The sequence below is a fragment of the Ovis aries genome, chromosome 1 (genome assembly GCF_016772045.2).
Source record: "Ovis aries strain OAR_USU_Benz2616 breed Rambouillet chromosome 1, ARS-UI_Ramb_v3.0, whole genome shotgun sequence".
NCBI lineage: Eukaryota > Metazoa > Chordata > Mammalia > Artiodactyla > Bovidae > Ovis > Ovis aries.
This window is the reverse complement of record NC_056054.1, coordinates 42,321,544-42,338,031: the sequence shown is the minus strand read 5'-3', so window position 1 is coordinate 42,338,031 and position 16,488 is coordinate 42,321,544. Positions and strand designations below refer to the sequence as shown.

The 16,488-nt window shown below is 38.5% G+C and overlaps 1 protein-coding gene across 14 annotated transcripts in view; it reads right to left on the bottom strand.

The window, feature by feature from the left end:
• Positions 1 to 16,488, bottom strand: part of SGIP1 (SH3GL interacting endocytic adaptor 1) — a 237,573-nt gene that overhangs the window by 86,659 nt on the left and 134,426 nt on the right. For 13 of the 14 annotated variants that reach the window (XM_060400235.1, XM_060400212.1, XM_042249325.1 and 10 more), the window contains 3 exons: positions 3,757 to 3,781; positions 2,666 to 2,717; positions 383 to 468 (listed from right to left, as the gene is read on the bottom strand). In XM_060400235.1, the coding sequence (XP_060256218.1) occupies positions 383 to 468; positions 2,666 to 2,717; positions 3,757 to 3,781 (163 nt within the window). Of the gene's footprint in view, positions 1 to 382; positions 469 to 2,665; positions 2,718 to 3,756; positions 3,782 to 7,009; positions 7,022 to 12,034; positions 12,047 to 16,488 lie in introns of all 14 variants that reach the window. The other variant, XM_027970936.2, reaches the window with a different exon arrangement.

The following is a 16,488-nucleotide window of genomic DNA, read 5'->3' as shown; positions in this document are numbered from 1 at the left end:
GAGAGGCTAGATCACAAGGACAGGGATAATGAGGAGGGATTTGAAGGTCTGGCTCCATAGTGATGGCAGTTTGGCTCATAAACCACCTACTCCCCGACCAGTGAGTTGTACAGATTTTCAGTAATTCTTATTGAAGAAGAGTGAACTTGTGGAAGAGTGAACTTGTCAGCTCTTAGCTACCTCTGGAGGTAAAATTTCAAATCCTGAAATACTAAGAGGTCTGCAAACTAAACTCCTATGCTGATAACACACCCACATCGGAACTATTCTTTCACATGAAGATCTAGTGACACATCAAAAACGTGCCTCAAAACATATTTACTCTGGATAAGTTATACTTTATTGAAAAGAAAATCAAATCCATACACAGAGTTTTTCTTACCTTCTGTCTTCTGTTCATCAAAAGCTGATTCTAACGGTGGACCAAAGAGGGGAGCAAGCGCCGTGGTGTCCTCTGAAGGTTTTTTGCTAAATCACACACATTACAGCAAAACATAGAAAAGGAAATATTAATGTCAAAAGAGACACAAAGCTTTCAAATATCTTCCACAGTAAGGCTGATGTATGTGTGCACTTATGTACATACATAAATATGCACTCACACTCTAGAGAGGCTAAAAAGCATATATATGAAGATGTCAAATGTATGTGGACAAAAGAATTGGTAAGGGGTAAGATCCCTGGTTCTCAATGGGGTGCCAGGGGGGGTGGTCCAACAGAAATAAGACAGAGAGAAACTCTTTCAAACCATCAGATTCTCTAAACCTAGAAGAGATAATACTAAAGGTAACTGTTTACTGCAAAGCACCTTCTTCTCATAAGATCTCAAAAACCATTTATATCTGTCTTCACCGCATCTCTGTGTTGTACTTAATGCAGAGTATGGTCAGTGAATGTCAGGCACAGGGAAATTAAGGAACAAGCCACCAGGAAGTTCATCTTTAAACAGGAAACTTAGTCTACCAACTTTTAACTTCCATCCTCACCACCGCCCCCCCACAGTAGACTAATTATAACCTTCTAACACCTTAATATTGCATGTCTCAGAAAGAGAAGAATATTGAAAAATCAGGGAGAAAAGAAGGATAATAAGTTCAATGCTCATCCTTTTAACTAATTATTGCTTAAATCGAGTATTAACAAGAGGTGCATAAATTGTCTCCAATTCTTCCCCAGACCTGATTTCTCTCGTTGATTCTAATGAGTTTTGTGTGTTTGCTGGGGGATAAGAGGTGAAGAGGAGAGGAGAGGGGTTAGAGGAGGAGGGAAAGGTAAAAGGATCCAGCTTTTAGATAGAAATAGTCTTTGCAGGGAAACACCGCTTATGTGCACAAGACTTACTTATCCCAAGGATTGCACAGTATGAAAATATAACGCCTTGCCAAAATCAGAAAACAAAATAGAACATTCTTCTGGTGTCTGATGTAGAATGTATCACAAAACTGTATCCAACTAAACAGGCTCTTTTTAAAAAACACTTCTAATTGCAAAATAATTGGTTTACAATGTTGTGTTGGTTTCTGCCACACAAAAATGTAAATCAGCCGTAAGTATACAAATGTCACCTCCTTCTTAAACCTCCTTCCTACCCATCCCACCGTCTCACCCCTCTATGTTGTCACAGAGCACCAGGTTGAGCTTCTTGTGTTATAGTGACTTCTATTACCATATTTACATATGGTAATATACATACACCAATGCTATTCTCAATTTGTCCCACTCTCTCCTTCCCTCATTGGGGCCGCAAGTCTGTTCTCTAGGTCTGCATCTCTATTCCTGACCTGCAAATAGGTTCATCAGTACCATTTTTCTAGATCCCATATATATCCATTAATATATGATATTTGTTTTGTTCTTTCTGACTTATTTCACTCTGTATAACAGGCTCTAGGTTCATCCACCTCACTAGAACTGACTCAAATTCATTTCTCTGTGTGGATGAGTAATATTCCATTGTATGTATGAACCACAGCTTCTTTTACCCATTCGTCTGTTGATGGACATCCAGGTTGTTTCCATGTCCTGGCTGATGTAAACAGTGCTGCAGTGAATACTGGGGTACACGTGTCTTTTTGAATCATGGTTTTCTCAGGTTATACTCCCAGTAGTGGGATTCTGCATCATATGGTAATTTTATTCCTAGTTTTTAAAGGAATCTTCCTACTGTCTTCCATAGTGGCTGTATCAATTTACATTTCCACTAACAGAATAAGAGGGTTCCGTTTCACCACACCCTCTCCAGGGTTTATTGTTTGTAGGCTTTTTGATGATGGCATTCTGTCCCATGTGAGGTGATAACTTATTGTAGTTTTGATTCCATTTCTCTAATAATAACAGACTACTATTTGTAGGGCAATATAATCATATTTCAGATCAGCACTCCACATACCAAATGATGTCTCCCCATAGACCTTTAACTCTCTCATTAGTGAAGGGTCGCATATTCTGATAGATGTTACTTTAGATGACTACAGAGTACTTCCTTAATGGTCTCCCCCAGGCTGCACTTAGGCAAAATGATAACATATTTAAATCTGCGATGACCTACACACAGGGCAGACCCTTTGTTATTAGATGCTGAGAGTTTAGCTCAAAGGAGATTTGTTCCACTGTTACCAGTGCATGACACCTTGCATAAAACACAACTAACATCTTTCATGCTCACCTTATGAGCTCTGGAGTTGGTGTGGAACGCCTGGGTCTCGCTACTTCTTCACCTGATGCATAGGACAAAGAAAGTTTTTAGGCATATTTTCACCATTTTTTCTTTTATGTCTTATGAGCTATGTTTGAAAACACTTAAGAGATTTAAATCCCATGAATAGGCAACTCCATGTGAAAACTTTGCAAGACAAACCCAGGAACAAACTCTCTCCCGTGGCAAAGCAACTGTCATATATTAGGCTTAAGTAGTAGCATTTTCTTTGGCATTTATAAAACCTTATCAAGGAATTACCGTGATGAGCCATCAAATGGAAGATTTGTACACTGCAGAGCCAGTGGAATAGCACACTGTTCTTTGAATGCCTGTGCCTTGATCAGTTCTGCATTTCAATTACCATGAGAATACCAAGCCAGGCCATATGTACGCAGTGCATGAATCCAGCATTCTCTGCCTGTTCTTTTCTTGAAATGCCAAGAAAATGTTATACCTTTCACTAGGAACCGTTCATTTAAAATTTCCTAGAATGTGCTGTATGCAGCAGAAGAAAATCATGCCACATGTATACTATAATCTATCTCACATCACTTTGGTGTACTAAAATTTTCATATCAAATACACAGGAATGGGCATTGCAGCTACCTTCAGTTCCTTCTGCCTTCCTCCTCTCCCTACCCCAGTTAGCAAACACACACTTGATTAAATTCATTTGTAAGTCAAATGACACAGCACGTGTGCTCAGTCGATTCAGGTGTGTCCAACTCTTTGTGACCCCATGGACTGCAGCCTGCCAGGATCCTCTGTCCATGGAGATTCTCCAGGCAAGAATATTGGAGTGAATTGCCATGTCCTTCTCCAAGGAAGGAAATTGCAATGTTTATCCAAAAACATATTCACATTCAGGATTTAACTATTAATCATTTAGAACTCACTGAGCCCTTTTATCATTACAGGATTTCTTTGCTGTAGACATTCATCAGCCTTAAAAATCAAGCTCAAGAATTTATATGTCAAATGTATATACACTCCAAGATCCAAGGAACTGTTTCGTCTTTTAAATTGTACTCTATTTCTGGTAGCTAAGATATACTTACTGGATAAGTTCCTTTTAATTGCACCCTAGAATTAGAAATAGACACTATAAGGTTTAAGACCACATATACGTACAATATGTATATTTCTGTCATTGCAATTAAATTGAACTTAAAGAAATGCAGATGGAGAAAAGTGAATTTTTTTTCAGAATTGCATTCAAGTTAAAAATTGTAGACACCCTCATAAAATCAATTTTTCACTTTACTCAAAGGTTATGGAGAGGAAGGGAAAGTAATAAATATTCCAAACCAGGAAAACAAAACAAAACAAAACAACCCTTACCTGGGTAGATTTAGCAAATTAAAGCAAAAAAAAAACAAAAAAACAACAAAAAAAACACCTTTGGAATCTAGCATACAAGAAAGTAAATCCAAGGTTAACATGTTTAATTTTTAAAAATTATATGTATGAGGTGTATTCTCTGCTCCTATTGAATGGGGTCCATAAGCTGCTTGTAGAAACAGTCATTAGCTGATTAACGCAATTTTTAAAGATTCATGTGGAAAATGTTAAAAACAAGGAAAATTTGAAGGCATCACCTCTGAATGGACTGCTCTATTCAGGGAACCAGAGAATTCCATTCTTCCCCGCTCACGCTCTCTACCTCAGTTTCTTTTACATGCCTCCCATTGGGGCACCAATCTATCAAGTTGGAATCATTCCTTTAGCTCAAGGCATTGTGATCCTTTTGTAATGCAAATTTCCCTGGCAGGAATAATCTGAGAAGGTCATTTTCAGATTTTTTCAGGCCCTAGCAGAAACTTTTTTTGGTATCAAAGGATTGATTCAAAATCACCATGAAAGATTCTTAGAATGTGATACTTCCAGAAAAGTAGACCACTAGAAGCATGGTCTCATAGAGATGGGCATGGGTTGGCAGGGCCTCCTTAGGAGAATGACAGGGGCAGAGTTTGGGATGGGGAACTGCAAGAACAAGAAACTTTTCAAAACTCATACAGTTAAAAGTTTGGTGGGTGATAGCCAAACACACATTTATTTCTACTCCTACTTTAGTAAAGGCTCAACCTGGTGGTCACAGATTTTTCTTCTCTCAAATGATAGCATAACAACTTAGGACAAATATAGCATCTCTGTAACAGACCTGTAAGAATCTTCTTTCCCTCTTTCCTAAGGTTTTATCAAAATTTTGTCTCATTTTGAAATCATTTGCAATAGTGGAACAGTTTCAGTATGAATAAGGATCCACTAGCTATTTCTGGTGACTGGCCTAATCTTTCAAACTATATTTTCTGGCTTGTCTTGCCTAATATAATTTGCATACATGTGCCACATAGAGACTATTATGTTATTAGGAAAAATCTTTTTAAGTTAATAAATACTTTATTTATTTAATAAACATTTTAAATCAGTATTTTTAATTAAGTTAACACACTCGTTTAAATTAATGCATATATTAAATAAATATGATCATTCAAATCAGCTATGGTCATCATGAGAGTTTTGATACAGGTTGGCTTTTGGAAAATAAGACTCCATAGACAAAATAATAAGAGAACAATTGTTTAAATGTAATTCAAATGGTTTTTCAGGTTGGAGAGCCTCAAATAGTCAGATTTTTATTAAAAAGGTCTGAAGGAAAAGATTGGGGGCTTATGTCCAAGTAGTCAATCATGAGGTTGACATTGAGGGAATAGGACCTATTAAGTATAAAGAGACCTGAAATTAAGGAGCTGGGGGACCCCAGAAGCTGTATTGAAGACGTTTTGATCTCTCTGTCTTACCCCTTTATTTAAAATGTAATACTCGTGAAACCAAGAAAGATATACAGTTTATTTGTTTGGTATCTGTTGGTATTCATCATTTCCCAGTGTATCAATTCATTTGAAAGACATTTATTGCTAAGAGGTACTAGACAAGAAGCCCCTGTAATATTTTACTAAATATTCCTCATGAAAGAACAATCACTATTCAAGAGGAAGAAAGACATGGCAGAAATATGCAAGCAAACTGTTATTTAGAAATTAGAAAGAATAAAATCACATCAATTTAGAAAGGAACAGATGTTCAAACCATCAGCAGTAAGCGTTCATCAACAGAAAAGAAAGTCCCATTGTCACTGGATCTGGCATACAGATCTCTGATGGCCTTGATGTCAATGCAGGACAAATCCAAAGCAAGGTTAAGGTGATATTGACCACACAAATCACATTCAGGAAAAACGCCTGTTGATTCTAAAACCTTCTCCTCCCTAAGTGACCACATTTTCCTTCTCTAAAGGACTGTCATTATGGGTAGACTGTGAATAGACTTCCTGCATTTTCAATTAGTTAATTCACTCTTTTTTGTTTTATTAAAAAAAGGAGTAACTTGTCATAATGTGAGACGTTACCCAACTGCTGGACTGGAATCAGCCATATAGTCCCTGCAGGTGGTATTTTTGATCAACTCTGTGGCTTAATCAGAGAACCACAGCTTGTCAGCTGGCACAGAATATTTGCCTCCAGGAGTAACTGATTGATCAAATTAGCATAGGCCTAATTTCCAAGAGCATTATTTCAGTGCCATTACCTCTCTCAAGGGACTGACCAGGCAGGTGGAGGTTATTTCAAACATAGCAAAGACTCTTCTTGTTGCTTCAAATTTATCACACTTTCAACCTGAGTAGAATGACTAAGATTTACTCTGGACAGTGCAAACTAATACCGGTTTGCCTCCAGTGATGATATATATATATGTGACAACCTAGAAAGATTGACTTGAAAGCATGTCTATTTCTCCTAAGATAAAAATTATGATTATGCGTGATTGTATATCAGTATACTGACAAATATGAGTTATGGTCCAGGGACTAATATTAAATTTAGGTTTGAAAACAATGTGGCTTACACATTCCTTGTTTTCTTTACAGTTTTCTTATTCTATTATCACCTTGCTATAAATGTCTATGCTGATTTCTGGATAATCTCCAGGGCTTGCATACATGCATACCATACACACACAGACACACACACACACACACACACTCACACTCACATATACCACATTTTTCACATTTAGCACTGGGAGTAGGGATACCTATTGTATTAGTTTAGTTTGTTATGGAAACATGCTCTGATGACCCTAAAACATGCTCTTGACACATATAAGACCAGAGACTTACAGCCACTAAACCTAATTTGTCTGCCTCATTTACACTGGGTTATCATAAATTTAATAAGACAACCTGGCCACCTTGCCTAGGCAACAGTTATCTCTATACAGGTTTAAGGTAAAAATGTTGAGGGTTCTTACCGGGCTGCGCCTCTGTGATCAGCAAAAAGGAAGAGAGAACAGACACCTAGTCAGAGAATGATGGATCAGTCAACAGGCTTGGGTAATAGAAGACTTCATAAACAACTAACTAAACACTCACTCCAAGTAATCAGGCCAAAGGAAGGCAGGCAGTCATTGTGTTTGTGGCTTATTTAAACCATAAGGAGGTTTTGGAGAACTTTAAAGGGAATATATCCACTGTATGATATAGCTTTGCTAATGGGTATCAGTTTCAGTTATGTGTGTGTATATACAAAGCAGAAACATACAAGAAAACTTTACTGATAGCTTTAAATGTCTTGTCATAAGGAGTTTTCTTCATAGTGTTTGAGGAGGGGAATTTTAGAGACAGTAGCACAGAGACAACTGTTTTCCCACACAACAGAGTGTTAGTACACATCATAGATGTGATGGGTTTCCCACATAATTCAGGCTTTAATCAGAGTCTCCAAAAATCAGAGAGCAGGGTAAGAGATACCTCTTCTTTGCCTGGTTTTTCTCTTTAGTGTTCGGTGAAATGAGTGCTGATAAGAACTTTTTAAAAAGTCAGTGTTCTTGGCCTAGTACTTAAGCAGCCTCTACAAATGGATAGAATGTGATGGGGAAGATAAGGAGCTCTTGAGACGTGCAGGTGGGAATGATAAAAACTGTCCAGCAGCAATAAAACATGGGGGGCCAGATGCCTGGAAAAACACAAGATGCGGACGTACAACTGCTTTCTTTCACTTTCAAACCTTGATCATGGCTGCTATCAATTTACCCCAACAACCGCTGGTTGCTCTCCCTCTTTAGGATTTGTCTTTAGTAACAAGAGTGACTGTGATGCGAATGGAGAAGCAGCCGTTTCTCAGTTTCAGGAATATGGCTTAGCCCATGAGTTCACCAGAGGTTGCCTGGAACCCACTACTGGCCAAATTTAAAAATCTGGGCAGGAAGCACAAACTCAGAAGTATCTAGAAGGTTGCTTAATGAAAATGATGATTCTACCCTCTAGAACATAGACAAGAAATAAAGGCCTATAGTCATTCATAGCTGGGGGCTTCCACGGATCTCTAGTCCAACTGCCTCTGTGATATAGAGAGCAAAGTGAGGCTTTGAGGTCCAGAGCTAGGAAATGGAGACGACCAGAAACAAACTTTAGAGCTCAGGTCTGCTAAACTCATGTTTTTTCTAGGACACCAAGCCTGATGTTGTTGGAGGACTCCAAAGACAGGGAGCCAGGAACTGGTAAGTAAGCTAGGATTTTAGAAATACTTACTCTAGTTGATTTTACTTGTAATATTTTAGATGTTATTATGTGCCATAGTTTTCCGATTCTGTTCCATATTGATCCCACCTTTCTTATAAATATATGCATGACGGAATTTAAATAAAATTAGAAAAAAGGACGCATGAATATGTATTTCTTGGCTTAAATTCTTTTACTGACAAATTGTTACTGTCTTTTGAGAGAAATTCAAGCACTCTTTTATATAAAGATTTAGAGTGTATAATTCATTACCTACCAGGCTAAAGTTCTTCTCTAAAGAACTTTGTGGACATTTATGATTTTAGCTTTAATTTCATGGCAAAAATTCATTCTTAAAAGCAGCATAAAATACAGCAAAGAGGGGATTAAAATAGATGCAATTTCCCCCAAGTTGATTATGGGAAATAATGCAAAATAAAATGTATATTGCAACCATGCAGAGGCAGAAACTTAAATTCAATAATCTTTACTAAGATTATAGAGGACATTTGTCAAAATAACTTCAATTATATTAATTCACCCAAATTAAGTTCAATCAGTTAAAAACCTATATAGTTTAATGAATAGTTCCTGTTTGTATGTTTTCTAGTAAAGGTAACATGAAAAAAGGAACCTCAAGGAACAGCTGTTGAAATTCATGTAGTCACAAGCTTATTCACAAGAATCCAGAAGATCCAGCTAAAAGCTGTGAAAAGCTCAGACCCAAAAGCCTCAAGGTCCATAATTAAAAGCTATCTGAAACCTTCAAAAGGAAAGGGATTCCATAAGCTAAATTAAAAGGCTTTTTCTACACTAATTATCACCTTTAAGGAGTATAAAGTGGTTGTAGGTTTTGCTGAACAGCAAAATCATTCTCAACCACGAGGGGAAGGTCTTTTCCGTCAATAGTTTATTTCACTCTTTTTCCTGCCATTTCCCCAGAATTCTGAGGCCTTTAGCATTCTATCTTTGTTCTACCAATATATAGAATTTGCTTCAGGGGTGGAAGGAAACATTCAGCATCTGATCTTGATCTATTCTGGAAGCTGAATACTCTCCGTGTTAAACTGGAAACTCAAAAGCATGCAGGGCAAGGAGCAGGAAAGCTATGGATCAGGGCATGAGAGTTTCATGGAGCTTTGGTGAAGTGGCCACAACTCAGGGCTACTTGAACACAAATTATGGGCCTAATCCTGCCAAATCTTCAGAGTTGTCAGAAAATAGGCCTATTGATTCTGGTTTTTAAATGGCAATCAGATTGTTTGCATGACCAAACAAAACATCTTTTCAGTTGTTCAGAATCTGCAGGTGGCCAATTTGCCTCTGATTGCAGACATTTGTATCACACATAATAAGCTCTCAACGAATTTTTTATATACTGTTATTATTATTTCACCTGATTACTCAAACAGGGACGTTGCAGTTGGTCTCTTTGTTTTCTGAACAAATTTCCTGTGTTCCTAGTTAAACATTAATTGTTCAGTTCCGCAACTATTCTCGATCTTCTGATGCATTCTAGAGAAGGTACTGAAAAACATTTTATTTCCCCCTCTACTTTTATTTTGATGTTCAAGTTAGAGATCAAATTTACTTTGTATTTTGAGGCTATTTTCAAAATGGGTATACCCTGCTAATTTATGATTTGGTCACTAGAATGCAGATCTTTGCTTAGAATATTTTGCATTTTTAAAATTTATATACTCTGCCATTTGAATATGCCTTCTAAAAGAAAATACTTCAGTACATGTCCTAAAGTATCCTTATCACAGTATCCTTATCCTACACCAGCCTCGTTTTGTTTATTTTTTGCACAAAAGGATTAATTTAAATTCAGCCAACTAGGATAACTTAAGTCTTTGCCAATATGCATAAGTGTTTTGAGACATTTATAAAAAGAAGTCACCAAACACAATCTGTCCAGCTTGTCAAAAATCACTAAATAACCAGCCTCAGGTTTTGAAGCTTTAAAACATCCTCATTTGCTAAAATTCAGCGCTATAGGGAAACACCACAAAACATGTGAAAAGCCACAAAGCACTAAACAAATATTATTTTTATGCAGTCTAGTCATAGCAAATTCAGTGATTCATGGTAGTGAATTTTCTAGGAAAGAATTAGCATATATGATCATTTTGTTTATTATTATGACACTAATCAATATTCTTATTTGCTTTTAAATGCTTTAGGGTAATCTATCTGACAAGCACCTATTGGAAGCCCCCCACCCCTGCCAATTGCTGTCTTTATCTATATTTAAATTTGTTTCTACACCTCTTACAAGTCAGATGACAGTGAATGCCTATCAGATCCAATAAGACTTGGTAGAAATAATCTTCTGAAACTCCATATGGGAAGAGAAGCAAAGAGCCGAGGCATCACTAAAAGTTCCCTGGGTTGAATATCAACAACATGGGCATTACCCAAGAAAAATGAAGCAGGGGAGCAAGAGGAAAACTCATCCTTAAAGGCACAGCTAGCAATGAAATGGAGTACTTACAGTTGAAATTGCTGTAAGAACAACAGGAGGAAAGCCAATGAAGAATAGGAAATTTTTAAAGCACCATGGGTAAACTTCAGGCTATTTAATCTTGTTAACATTCGAAGTGGCCAAGTTTGGATAATTCAGAGAAAGATTCAGAGTCAAAGAGAATAAATGAAATGGGCAAACTATCAAAAAGGTCACTGAAGCACACCAACAATATGTGTGTCACATAGCATGTGACACAGAGTTGACGCTCCGTTACTCAGAAGTGGGCCATTCCATTTGTTAGTAATTAATTGTGATACGTACTAATTTTATGCTTGGAAACCAAGTCATGGAGTCCATGTTTTGATAAACTGTAATATTTTGATTCCATCTTTTGTTCTTCCTTTGTCTTCTGCTCTTCCTTCCTCCAATCACATCAAATTGCTATCAGTGCATTTCCTGTACGTGGTATAGAGACTGCCAGGCTTGGGTGAGTGGGCAGGATGGGAGGTCTAGCAATTATTGCAGCATCCACTTAGGTGAGGTCAATAGACAACCAACCACTTCTCAGTGTGTGCTAACGAGGAAATACAATATTTTCATATTTTCCACTGGAGAGGTCACCTGTATCAGCATCCTGGGATCATGTCCCCAATAAACTAGGCAGAGCAGCCCAGAAAAATGAAATTTTTTTTAGTAGGTCAGTTTCATTGTTGCTCTAAAAAAAAAAAAATGTAGATACATTTGATCAGATTTGTGCTGTCACTGAAAATCACCCCAGTGATAAAAAGGACCATTAAGAGGTGATTTGCGATTTATAAAGATCTTCTTTATTGTCTCTGACAACTCCAGAAGGGGATAATTTTTCTGATTAATTAAAAATGAAAAGAAGAGAAAAAGACAACTTGCTTCTCCTAGGACGAATTCACAAGCATTCACTCAGGATGCTATCATGTTATACATTACCAAAAAAGTAACAAAAAATATATGTAGCTTGATGAACCCAAATAGAAGCTGCAATAAATGGAACTTAACACTAAAATATTTTATTATATGCCTGTGTGATTGGGGTAGAGGTGATTCTTTACAAAATTACCCCATGGCCCTTAATAACAGACTTGGAAAATCACTTAGCAACCAGCTTCCTCTTTTCCTCATGGGGCATAATTAGGCCACGTCCTATTTGTTTTTAAAATTCAGAATACTGTTTAGGTGTTAGATACAGTCAGTCATTAGATATACAGACAGTGAAAATGGACAGAATAAACAATGTTTGGCAAAGATATAGAAAGAATTTGTTGTTTCTTACCGGACTTTTCCTCTAAAAGCGTAAGCATGGAAAGAAAAAATAAACAGAAAATGAAAGAGGTGAAATGTATATTCAAGAAGATGCAGCTCAAGGCTCAGAATAACCTTACTTTAAAGCAGCTCTCCAAGGCATTGCTTTTATAAAGGCTTCCTGTAGGCATCAATATGGTCATTCCCAGGCTGCTGGCTTTAGACCACCCCCAAAACATGCCATTTGGCGATATTGTTTTGAGCTATAGGCACTTGAAACCAGCCAATTCGGGGAGAAACTTTCTCTGAACAACCCTAATCTGCCTAAAGATAAATCTTCCAGAAAGAACCTAATTGTCATAAGAATGTAATCAACAAGGGAGAGGAGATGAGACGTCAACACCACCTCTAGACAAACTTTGCCACAAACTATCACACTTCACATCTATGCTTCCAAAGGCCCATTCATGTTCCCTAAAAATCATTTACTCTCCCCTTAGATGCTTCCTTCTCCCTACTAAGATGATATTTAGCCCTGAATTCTGAAACCACTCATTTTTCTTAAGGGTCTGCCAGGTATACAGGAATAGACATGTTAATAAACTTATGTTTGTTTTTCCTTCGTTGATCTGTCTTTGCTAAAGAGTCACAGCTGAAAACCTAAGATGGGTTAATGTAGTTTTGCCTCCTTTCCAAGATCAAGTGATAAGAGGACATGGGTGTGGTCTCCATTTGAGCACATTCTAAGCTCTTTTTGAATGGCTTCAGTTCAGTTCAGAAGCTCAGTCATGTCTGACTCTTTGTGACCCCAGGGACTGTAGCACACCAGGCTTCCCTGTCCATTGCTAACTCCTGGAGCTTACTCAAACTCAAGTCCACTGAGTCAGTGATGCCATCCAACCATCTCATCCTCTGTTGTCCCCTTCTCCTCCCACCCTCCATCTTTCCCAGAATCAGGGTCTTTTCAAATGAATCAGTTCTTTGCATCAGGTAGCCAAAGTATTGGAGTTTAACTTTGACATCAGTCCTTCCAATGAACATTCAGGACTGATTTCCTTTAGGATGGACTGGCTGGATTTCCTTGCAGTCCAAAGAACTTTCAAGAGTCTTCTCCAACACCACAGTTCAAAAGCATCAATTCTTCAGCACTCAGCTTTCTTTATAGTCCAACTCTCACATCCATATATGACTACTGGAAAAACCATAACATTAACTAGATGGACCTTTGTCAGCAAAGTAATGTCTTTGCTTTTTAATATGCTGTCTAGGTTGGTCATAACTTTTATTCCAAGGAGTAAGCGTCTTTTAATTTCATGGCTGCAATCACCATCTGCAGTGATTTTGGAGCCCCCCAAAATAAAGCCTGACACTGTTTCCACTGTTTCCCCATTTATTTGCCATGAAGTGATGGGACCAGATGCCATGACCTTAGTTTTCTGAATGTTGAGCTTTAAGCCAACTTTTCAATCTCTGCTTTCACTTTTATCAAGAGGCTCTTTAGTTCTTCTTCACTTTCTGCCATAAGGGTGGTGTCATCTGCATATCTGAGGATATTGATATTTCTCCTGGCAATCTTGATTCCAGTTGTGCTTCATCCAGCCCAGCGTTTCTCATGATGTACACTGCATATAAGTTAAATAAGCAGGGTGACAATATACAGCCTTGATGTACTCCTTTTCCTATTTGGAACCAGTCTGTTGCTCCATGTCCAGTTCTAACTGTTGCTTCCTGACCTGCATACTGGTTTCTCAGAGGCTTACTTTTCTCAAATAGACTTTGAAAATAGAAAATTATCCTTGGTATTATTGAAAGGAGCTGGAACATTCTATGAATGCATTGCAGCCTATCATGAATCTAAAACATGAGATTTTCCTCAAATTCCAATCTTGTCAGGGAATCTGGTACCTATTAACTTCTCTCAAGATACTCTGTCTAAAACCATCAGTTCTTTCATCCCATCCTTCGTTTGTTACCACTCCCCATGGGAAATGACAAATTATTTCCCTGGTGAGTGGTCCCTGGCCCCCGGGGATGCTCTTTTCTTTCCTCCACAATTTATTTATTTATTTGGCCACACCATGCAGCATGTGGGACCTTAGTTCCCTGACCAGGGATTGAACCCATGTTCCCTGCATTGGAAGTCTTAACCACTGGTCAGCCAGGGAAATCCCCTTCCATATCTTCTTAATAAAGGCTTCATGTCTTTTTCAATGTTTCATTTCCTAAATCCATCCTTTGCATCATCCCTAGAATTATTTTCTAAAAATAGTGAAGTGAATGTGTTACTCTGCCCTGCAAAAACCTCCTGAGTATGAAGAAAATAGAGTTCAAACTCCATTCTGTCATTTAATACCTTCATAATGGGCTCCAGCTCACCTTCACTCCCTCATCTTCCACTGCTGTCTGTATAAAATCTACACTTAGCTGCAGTCACTCCTTGACATCTCCTGAACATGTAGAACATTCATGCTTCCCTGACTTCTGCTCCGGCTGCTTCTCCAGCTTTGATGCTGTCTTCCTCTCCTTCAAATTGTTGTTGTTGTTGAGTCAGGAAGTCATTTCCGACTCTTTGTGACCCCACAGACAGTAGCCTGCCAGGCTCCTCTGTCCCTGAGATTTCCCAAGCAGAGATACTGGAGTGGGTTTCCATTTCCTACTCCAGGGGAATCTTCCTGACCCAGGGATTGAATCCTCACCTTCTGCATTGGCAGGTGGATTCTTTACCTCTGAGCCATCAGGGAGGCCCTCTCCTTAACACACCATCTTACTTATTCTTGGAGGCCAATAGCACTTCCTCCATGAGGCCTTCCCTAAGGTTCCAATCAGAGTAAATAGTTCGCTGGCATCTATTAGACCCAGAGAAGACCAGGTACACATGGCTAGTATATTTTTTGCAATTCTTATTTTACTCTGTATTACTTTGACATCTCCATTCAATTATTCTGTTCAGTTCACTCACTCAGTCGTGTCTAACTCCTTGTGACCCCATGGACTGAAGCACACCAGTCCTCCCTCCCTGTCCATCACCAGCTCCCAGAGTTTACTCAAACTCATGTCCATTGAGTCGGTGATGCCATCCAACCATCTCATCTTCTGTCACCCCCTTCTCCCCCTGCCTTCAATCTTTCCCAGCATGAGGGCCTTTTCAAATGAGTCAGTTCTTTGCATCAGGTGGCCAAAGTATTGGCATTTCAGCTTCAGCATCAGTCCTTCCAATGAACATTCAGGACTGATTTCCTTTAGGATGGACTGGTTGGATCTCCTTGCAGTCCAAGGGACTCTCGAGAGTCTTCCCCAACATTCAATTATTAACTCCAAGTAATGATTATGAATGGGCTCTATCTAGCCCCAAACAAGGCACACAGTCGGTGCTCAAATCATGTTTATGAATTTTCTTTTTGTGGTCATTAAAACATAATACAAATGTTTTAAGCACAATGTCTTTTAAAATCCAGAAAGATGAATTGTTCTCTGAAACAAGGCTGAATTGTATATAATATATAGCCCAAGGGATATGGCCCCAGATGTAATGGTTCCTTCACCAGCTTTTAAAAAAATAAAATTCACTTTGCTTCTATCTAACTGTTGATCTCTCTGCCCATTAGTGACCTCAGGGGCTAATATATGTTATCAAGACTGCAAGGAAGTGGCACAGCTTTGCACACACATTGATGCAGAGCTATGTGATTGGTTCTCCAGAGTGGAAAATTCTCCCATAGCAAAAAAATCCCTTGTGTTTCAGCATAACTGAGGATCAGCATAGGGCCCATGTCCTAGGTACTGCTTTCAGACCCAGACCATTGCTAACTAGTACAGAGAAATGAGAATTATTAAGATCCAGGATTTACAAACAAAAAGAATTTTGGGGTTAAAATCAGATAGCTTCAAAGGAGTTGTCATGGAGGGAGGTGCAAACATTTTTATATAGTCAGATGAATTTAATCCCTTATTTTCTGGATGCTATTGAATAAGCCATACTGTTTCTCCATTCCATTTTGTAAAGTAGGGATGATGCTATCTTATAGAACTGTCATGAGGATTAAAAGATGTGAATGATAGTGACAGGTAGTGCTCACTGAGACTTCACTATTATTGTTTAACTTTATGAGGTTGGTGTCATTGTTACCTCTTATCTACCAGTGAAGAAAAGGAGCCTCAGATGAGCTCCAAGATCACGTGGCCACAAAAGATGAGAGTGGGACTGGATCCCTGCTTCTCTAATTCCAGAGAACCTTGGCAGCGGTGGGTCGTTTGTTGTTTAGTCCATCGGTCATGTCCGACTCTTTTGTGACCCTACAGACTGTAGCCCACCAGACTCCTCTGTCCATGGGACTTCCCAGGCAGGAATACTGGAGAGGGTTGCTGTTTCCTTCTCCTGGGGATGTTCCCAACCCAGAGATTGAACTCATATCTCCTGAAGTGGCAGGTGGATTCTTTACCACTGAGCCACCAGGGAAGCCCAGTTCCCACGGTCCTTATCAGCAC